Source organism: Amblyomma mixtum, chromosome 8, assembly GCF_055824585.1.
Source record: "Amblyomma mixtum isolate Tamu chromosome 8, ASM5582458v1, whole genome shotgun sequence".
NCBI classification, from domain to species: Eukaryota; Metazoa; Arthropoda; class Arachnida; order Ixodida; family Ixodidae; genus Amblyomma; species Amblyomma mixtum.
In genome coordinates, this window is record NC_143019.1 from 46,649,536 (window position 1) to 46,658,621 (window position 9,086).

Consider the following 9,086-nt stretch of genomic DNA (forward strand, 5'->3'; position numbering starts at 1 on the left):
TAGACAGTGTTCGTTGTAGGGCACCTATCGTTCCGTTCTTGAGTTCTACCCGAATACAGTTTTCAGGCTGGAGGCTCGAGGCCGCCATTTATTTTACTCTTCGCACTTTCCGGAAACCAACCTAATACCTGCGACGATGGCATCAAACTTCACTCGCCAAAAAGGAGAGGGAAGAAGGGGAATTTTATAACGGCTGACGGAGCAGCTTGGCCGCAAAAGGCACTGCTGTTTTATGACACGTACTGGCTCATCACCCAAACTTCTTGATTGTTAATACAAGTATTTGCTCCTTGATGTCAAAAAGGACGCTAGTAAGCACCAAAGACTGGTCGTAGTTATGTGTTTTTGGTGAGATATTTATTCCTGCACCAAGTTCAAACTGCGTGAAAAACAACGCGGACAAAGAAAGCGACACGTACGACGCCAGGCTCTCGCATTCGTGTCCCATTCTTCGTCACCCTTCGTTTTTGCACACTTCAAACAGAGTTCAGTGGTGTTTTAGTATCTTGAATGTTTCATTTTGTGTTACAATTGGGCACATCGGATAAAAAAGGCAGCTTGCCGTTTACGCACCGTTTACGCGTATCTGTGTAGCTACACGTAAGATACTGCAACCCACGAGGAGCCAAGTACTCTTCGAGATTCCAGAGGACAGCGGCTTGATGGAATATTATTAGACACACCTTAATTCAATTAAGTGAATCAGACAGAGCAACTGCTGAGATAGCACTGTGAGGATAATTGCGACTTTATATAAACAGAGCCACGACGTCTGGTACGAAGCCTGGCGTGCCGCTGAGCGAGCGTTACCATGTCAAGGTCACTGCAGTCATAACTGTACTAGGTGCATCGGGTGAAAAGCCAAATGGGGCATTACTAGGTACTATGAATGAAGCCCTGATCAAAAACAAAAAAAAAGGACAAGGAAATGAAAACACTTTTAGTCAACAGTAACCGTAGCATCACTATGCTCCTTCTACGGACCCCGCAGACCCGGCACAATTCTTTCGTACCAGTGCATGAGAGCATGAGAGCACAAAGCCTATGCCACAAGGCTCGTGCAATACCATCGACTAGAGAGGCCATCGTAAATTGGTATTAGCTCCTCCGCGCCGAAGCGGTAGCGCTTTCGGATCGTGATGTCAACCAAAGAAATGTAAATGAAAAACGACAGGAAAGGCAGCGGCAGTCCAGAAGCCGGCCGGAACGCCTAAGTCTTAGCTATCATCCCGAACAAGTTTCTATTTTCTAGGTAAAGTTCAGCCGGGGAAGGAAATCTTTTTAGAAGGTGAAATAAATTACTTGTGTTGGCTTTTAAAAGCCCTCGAAGAAGGCCAAAGACGAAGATTTACGGAGTCGCGGCTTTGGCCTTATCGGCGACTTGCACTCGGGCGTACCGAGCATGCTTTCTTGATGCGACTCCCACGTCGTACGACAAGCACTCCTTGCAGCCTACGTTCAAGGATACGCATTTTTGAGGTTGGGCTGTCCACGGTGTCGTCCAAATAGCTACTTCTCACTCCCACAACAGTTTAGAGTACGAATGCACCTACTGCCCGTCAGTATCCATGAATCGTTCCTGCTTAGTAACTTCCGGATACTGCAGTCCTAGCGCCATGGTATATGTCACAAACTGGTCTTTACTGCGTCCATTCGTCGAATAAGTACCGTCTTTGAACATGTTCAGTGCCCTCTACGGAGTGCGCGAAAATCTGTCTGCTACACACAAAACTGGTTAAAAAAACATGCACGGAAATGCCACATCCAAATTTCGGTTGCGCGAGGCGCCAACTTCTAATGCGTGGTAGCAGGTGTGCGCGCGCAGCTGACTACTACACTGTCTAGAACGCGAACTGCGCATGCGCGGGCCGTGCTTGCGCTTCGTTTTCGACCAGTGGAGCAAGATGGGGGGGGGGGGGGGGGGGGGGGGGGGGGTGCAGTGAATGAGACGTGTCCATGCGTACAGTCGCTGTACGAAAAAGGCGAACTACAAGAATCTTGAAGGCTTGGCTACATCATTCAACTTTAAAAAGTTAACTTCCTGCGACCGCAATAAATTCCTTGATTACGCTAAGCTATTTTTTGGCCGCTTGTAATCAAACAGGACTGACTGTGATTGTCGGTGCCGTATGCGATCATCGTGGAAGCTATTCAGCGAAATATTTAAAAGAAATTATTTATCAGAAGATTCGGAGCTTCTTGGCAAGCGTTAGAGCGCGCTAAGCACCGCATAGTTTAGAGCGCCGTATACATGGCTGAGGCAGACGGATTGATCGGTCCTTAGCGTGCTGCCCGGTGCACAGGAAAGGAAAGTTTGGCACGCAAAACTATGCAGCCCGTATTGAATAAAGTGGAAAGAAAAATCTGATACAGAAGAAAAAGGTGCCTGAGGGGAAAAGAAAGCTCAAATGATACTGAGTGTAATCTGTCTTGCTGGCTTTCGAACAGGGCGTACGCTTCGAGCTAGGTATTAAGCCTCTCGGGTTCAATCATCCGCAGATTGCGGGTTGTCGAGCCGCGGTGAGGAGGGCGTGGTCGTACTTAACTCTGCACCCTCAGTTAACGAAAGTTGAGTGTAACTATCTGCGCGACGACTTCCAGTAGGCTACAAGGCAATAGCAGGGGCTAGTTGCTCGAACAGAAACAGACGATGCGCTTCTTCTGTTTCTGTTCTGTGCTTGTGGTATCTATAACTTTGCGCGATATCTCGCGCGAGGTGGCCCTCACAGGCATTCCATTTACATGGACCCACCTACTTGACGAGAAATTAAAAATAAATTAAGACAACCTTCGGAAAGTTGAAATGGGGAACTTTCTACCAATACCTTTCTTTCGCAAGATGACTGAGGCACTGGACATGCGTCGGGCTCACCAATGTCCTTAGACAGCCCTAAGGTGCTGAACGACCGCATGGGAATCCCTGGAAGCTAATATCAGTTGCCGTTCAGAGTGGCCAACCGAGAGCACTCGAGCCAACCCCGTTTCTTCACTTCAAGGATACAGATACATGTCTTGCGTGAATTACAGGCTACATTGACTAAGCTCTTGCCTGCGAGCTTTCTCCCGGAACAGAGCGGACAAAAGTGCAAAGGGGCGGCCACCTATAGTTCGCTCCTCCGGCCACGCGAGAGCCACCGCCGCCACCCAATCCATCATCCGGACTCCGGAGACTTCAAAGACGAGGTCGCTATGATCGATACCTTCCTCTTTGTGGCTCTTTTACTTGACACCCGTTGGCTTAAACCTAAGGCCTTTTCCCTCATCAGTGCCTGAACTAGATAGGTTCGCATCTTCTATCTATATCTTGCTAAAAAGCTTTTGTGAGGCCCGCCCGAATGAGTATGATCGAGCGGCAGTCACACTGCTCGGCTTAAGGTGAGAAGATTTGCTACATATAAGCAAAAAAGCAGCGGCTGCCCAACATAGAAGATCCCATCCGTGTCTTCCAGCTCTGTAGGGACACTTTCATCTTTTTTTCGTCACCACCGCCTTGCTGTGATTGAGAGATGCGACCGCACGCATAATGCCCCATTTGGCGCTGAGTTGTAGATTGGGTTTGTCTATTCTCTGAGTCTGTAACATTAACAATGTTGTAACTGGGACGACTATCACATGCGTGAAATCAGCACTCAATAAAGCTTTGTGAGCAAAGTAATGAGTAGTCTTATGATCTTGAGGCAGATGGGAATGCAATCTCTCCCATAAGTGTCCACATTCGAAAAAAAACAAAAAAACAATTGAATCATCATCATCGCCGTCATCGTCATCATTATTGGCCTATGTTCACTGCACGACAAAGGCATCTCCCATGTCCCTCAAATTAACCTTGACCTGTGCCATCTGTAGCCAGCTTATCCCCACAAATTCCTTAATCTCATGTACGCAAATAACTTTCTTCCGCCCTCTACTACGCTTCCTTGGAATCCACTCCGTTGCCCGTAAATACCATCAGTTATCTTGCCTGGCCTGCCCATGCCCATTTCTTATTGATTTCGAGCGAAACAAATGAATACGCTGATTCAATGGCCGCAACATTAAAGTCAGGTAAAGAAAACTGCTGCAGGACGAACCCCGCGGTTAACTTGGACTGCAGCCATTCATAACGCAAATTTTGTTGTCCGAAGACCGTAACTCCAGATTCTGTCTGCTGGCACTTGACTTGTGTTAGGATAAACGAACAATTCAAAAGACGTTTATTCGTCTTTCCGTTACAAAGGAGCTCTGGGTTAACAAGAGGCCGTGTTGCTTCTTTCGTGGCCAACACCTGAGTCTGTTGTTTACGCGCCGCGCAAGCGCTCGTCGTCCTCATCCTCTCCTCACATCACTCTCTCCTCCCACGGGCGGCTCGGGTTGCTCGGACTCAAAGTTCGGGTTGCTCGCCCTCCGGCGAAGGATCTCCGTCGGCGGGGATGAGCTGGCGCTCACATTCGGCCATCCTGTGCCACCGACCGTCCCGGTCGGAATCATCCTCGCGTTCCGATTCTTCAGAACTTGTCTCGTTGAATTCCCGGTCCCAAAGCTTCAGCTTGTCAACCGGTGCAAAACTGCTGTAAGCTCTTCGCCTTTGCCGCCCCGGAGGCACGTTTTCGATGCGGTAGCGGTCGTTGGGAAGCCTTTCTCGGATGATATACGGTCCTTTGTATTTTTCTTTCAGTTTCCTTGACTCCCCACTTGCTGCCGGTTCTCGCTCAACTAGTACAACATCTCCGGGATTGTATGTCGGCGCTTCCACCCGCTTCCTGTTGTACCGCTCCTGTTGCTTGCGTTGGTCTTTTTTTTTTCTAGCCTTTCCTTGAAAGCTTGAACCTTTGGATCATTCAGCTGGGAAACGGTGAGCACGTCTTCTGTCGCTATGCATGTTGCAAGGACGTGAAGGCCAGGAGCAATATCCGTCCCTTCTGGAGGGTCGTATACAGAGCGGCTAAGTGCATCAACATGAATCATTGCCGCCCCCTTACGATATTCCATGTCGAAGGTGAACTCCTGCAGTCGCAGCCACCATCTGCCAATACAGGGAAGCAGATTCCTTTTGCTCATAGGCACACAGGTCGTTCTGGGAGCTCTGGAATATCAATGGACTGAAGCGTGTCGTCTCTATTGTCCTCGTTCCTGTGCTCCTCAAAAATCCGCACTGTGTTCTTCCGCCTGACAATCGTGATTTGTGGTTGCTCGGTGAAAGGTTGGCCCACAAGTAGGGGTATGGACTGTGACGCGTCCGGCACGACCAGCACGGGAACGTCCGCTGTAGCTTGGTCGACCGTGAGGGTGATGTTCGTTTCCCCACACGGTGTCACATGTCCGGACCCGTAGCCCCCGATAGTGAACGGCTTGGTCAACTTCGTGTAAGCGACTCCGATTCGGTTGGCATCCTCCTTACGCAGAGTTACGCATTGGCTACCGAGATCGACGTATGCTCGTATGTCGCAGCCGTTCGCTTTCGCCATCATAAAGTACTTTTCGTTCGCCTCTTCAGCGGCTCGGAGGTCAAACCCCAACGCGTTCTGAGCGACGCGCGCTCCTCTCTCCGTTTTTGCCCTGCAGTCTTTTTCTCCGTGGCCCACTCGTCCGCAAGCGTTGCATCTCGCCTTTCGCTGTGGGGCCGGGCAATTGAGGGACACGTGACCGTACTCGCTGCAGTTGAAGCAGAGGGGCTCTCCTCTTTCATTCCATGGCGGCTTCCTCCTCGCCTTCGGAGAAAGGTTCTTGTGGTCGGTAGTGTTCAAGGCCGACGCCATTGCTTCGCTTTTGTTGCCATGGGCGTTGGCATATGCGGGGAAACGAGAGTAGTTCGGGGGACCACTTGATGTTGAACTTTTGGAGGCAGTGTTTCCCAATCTTTCTTCGAGGCGTTTCAGGCAGTGAAGAAGGTCTTCCGGCGACTCGTACGTGCGTACGCTCACTGCTCTAATTACGTCGTGATCGTATAGCCCCGTGATGAGGTATTCAATGCATGCTTCATCTGTGAGGTTGCAACGGCGAGCTTTTGAGAGCTTGTCGTAGTAATAACACTCGATGGGCTCACCGCGCTTTTGTCGTCGCTCCTGCATTTCCCGATGGAGTCGTTGGAATCCCGCTGTCGTGGGGAAGGCGCGCTTAATTTCTTCTTTCCATTCCGGCCATGTTTTGTCGACGGAAGAGAGGGAGTCATACCATGTCTTCGCAGGCCCTTCCAACCTCGAGAGTGCGTTTCCAGATGTCAGCCGGTCGGACCAATGGTAGACTTGTGCCAAATCGTCCACGCGTCTTATCCACGCGTCTACTGTCGGAGAGCTGGATGACACCGGATCAAACAATGGCACTAATCGAGCTGTCTCTCCCGCGCCGATGATGGGTGTTGCCGCTGCTTGCTGCGTCTGAAGCAAGGCAATTCCGTTGATGGCTTCTCTCACTGCTGCCTGAACGCTGGCCTGCAGGATTTCCGCCACGTTGATCGTTGACTGAGGTATTGGAGGTAAGCTTCCACTTGTCACCACGTTGTCGGATCCGCCTTGGCTTGAGTCGTCGGCGTCGTCGTTCCCGCCATCGTTGCTCGGTCGTCCGCCATCTTCGTTTGCCATATCCGTTGAAGATGCTCCGGTGCGGGTGACAGGCATGGTGGGGCTTGCCGGTTAACTTCGTAAGTTCGGGCGAACGTTGACTGTATCCCACTTCTGAATTGTTAGGATGAAGGAACAATTCAAAAGACGTTTATTCGTCTTTCCGTTACAAAGGAGCTCTGGGTTAACAAGAGGCCGTGTTGCTTCTTTCGTGGCCAACACCTGAGTCTGTTGTTTACGCGCCGCGCAAGCGCTCGTCGTCCTCATCCTCTCCTCACATCACTCTCTCCTCCCACGGGCGGCTCGGGTTGCTCGGACTCAAAGTTCGGGTTGCTCGCCCTCCGGCGAAGGATCTCCGTCGGCGGGGATGAGCTGGCGCTCACACTTGAAACTACCATACAGTAAGTAATGCATGTTAAAGTCACCGCTGATAATTCATGGGGCATGGTGCCTGAACGGTGATGGGTTTCAACCCCTCACAGCCAAACATACCTGAAAGAGGTATCGTACGCCTCAAGAGCGTGAACATCAAAACCCTATTATAATCCAGGCGCAGAACAGTGACAAAGCTTGCGGTTGTTTTATTATTTTTAAGTGCGCTGACAAGTTCTGACTCTTAGAGAAGCACTCACAAAGATATAGGTAAAGAGGCTTAAGGAGAATTAAGGCAGGAAAACTGGCTTCTCGTGTCTTTCCCAGTGCGGAGGGACTTTTTTTTAGGCATATTTTGAGCCACTCCAGCGGCCCGGCATTATGCAAAGAATACTGGGTACGTGGGCAGCCGATTGGCGATAACGAGCTGCGTAGCCCCCCTACTCTCCTCTTTTGTCTTTTAAAGCTGTCCTATGATCTTAGATTCATCCTTCGTGCCCATTAGAAAATTTTATTCGCCATACGGAACACCCCTAACAGTCTAAGGGGTCGTAGGCCCTTTCCCCAGGAAGAGGGAAGCAGACTGGTTTGCTCAGCGCCTGCAGCAGCGGTTTCCGTTCTCACTCGTGTTCGTTCTCCCCAATTCGTGTCCTCTACAGAGCGCTTTCGGGCAAGGATAACGAGCAAGCGCCTTGAATCAGTTTGAATAGAAATACCGACGGACGTGATGGAGCCCTAGTAAGGCTAATCAAAGCTATGCCTATTGTTTTATGCTACCAGAAGAAAGACAAAAAAAAGAAAAATTGCTGATGGAACTGCCCCTGTCCCCGCCACCCTTCCGTACCCGCTATGCCTCTACACAAAAGGCAAGTAACTGCTGGCCAGGCTCAACATCACATTTATTACTACTACTGCTACGACTACAGATTGTTATTTTTTTAAGCCGCCGCTGTGGCTGAGTGGTTATGGTGCTCGGCTGCTGACCCGTAAAAACGCGGGTTTGATCCCGGCCGCGCCGGTTGAATTTCTATGGAGGAGAAATTCTAGAGGCCCGTGTACTGTTCGATGTCAGTACAGGTTAAAGAACCCCAGTGGTCGAAATTTCCGGAGCTCTTCACTACGGCGTCTCTCATAGCCCGAGTCGCTTTGGGACGTTAAACTCCTATAAACCAAACCAACTACATTGTTATTTTTGTTCTTTTCCCTGCTGTTGTTATCGTTGTTGCTGTTTTGGCTGTAGCGGTTACGAGCGCTGTGGTCTCTTCTCTGTACTCTCACTTTTCGGCGCCGTCAACTTTTTGAGTGCCATGAAACCATGCCACCCGAATGGCAATCCTCACTCAAAGGTCAAGAGATGTAGTTGGAGGAGATATCCATGGGTTAGCTTACAGCTGTGCGCTCGGGAATAAAATTAGTGGAGCGTAATCGCCTCATAATGGATCAACATAGCAATATAGCTATTTTTTGCGGAAATAAAAAAACAGCTCGCAAACGAAATCCTGCCGTTGCTGCTGGCAAAACATTAGAGTTTGGACTGGAATGAATATATGCAAGAACTGCCCGCTAAAAAACTGCACAGATGCTAGTAAAAAAGTTTTGAATGGATGAAGCAGATATTAAAAGCAATAAAATTAAAAATAAATAAATAACTTGCTTCTTAACACTCTGGGTGAAACAAATTGGTGAATGGGGAAACGCCGCATGAAAGAGCAGCGATCAGCACCTGCGACAGCGGCGAAATGTTGAGCATAGGGCGCATCGCTGAATGCCGCTGACAGGAATAACAAGCAAGAAAAGATTTTTCAGGCATTATCGAGAAACGCCCGATGAAACTACGGCCTCCATGCATTCCACCGAATTTTCTTGCGATTGATGACTGATTACGATGGTTATCCTCCATTCTTCTTGTCTCGAAAATTCCCATCGAACATCTTCTGTCGAGGCTGTCGCTCTCCCTTAAAACGTCGATAGCTTCCCTTCGTATCAAAGCGAAAAATTTTCAATCTACTGCACACGTTATAAAGAGTGCGCTTACGAAGACATGGATGCCATTCGTTGTTATTGAGAAGAAAGAGCCCAGCAGTGAATGAAACGGAGGTCGTCGAAAACACGTTAGCTAGGAGCTCTACCCTTGTACTTACAAGGAAACTCTGCAGTGAGGTGGGAAACTGGGTCCAC

At 49.5% G+C, this 9,086-nt stretch overlaps 1 protein-coding gene across 1 annotated transcript; it reads right to left on the reverse strand.

The window, feature by feature from the left end:
• Positions 1 to 5,033: 5,033 nt before the first annotated feature.
• LOC149332275 (uncharacterized) lies at positions 5,034 to 6,918 on the reverse strand. Its single transcript, XM_089557503.1, has one exon. It carries the CDS (start codon positions 6,591 to 6,593, stop codon positions 5,034 to 5,036), a length of 1,560 nt encoding a protein of 519 aa, XP_089413629.1. The 5' UTR covers positions 6,594 to 6,918.
• Positions 6,919 to 9,086: the final 2,168 nt, after the last annotated feature.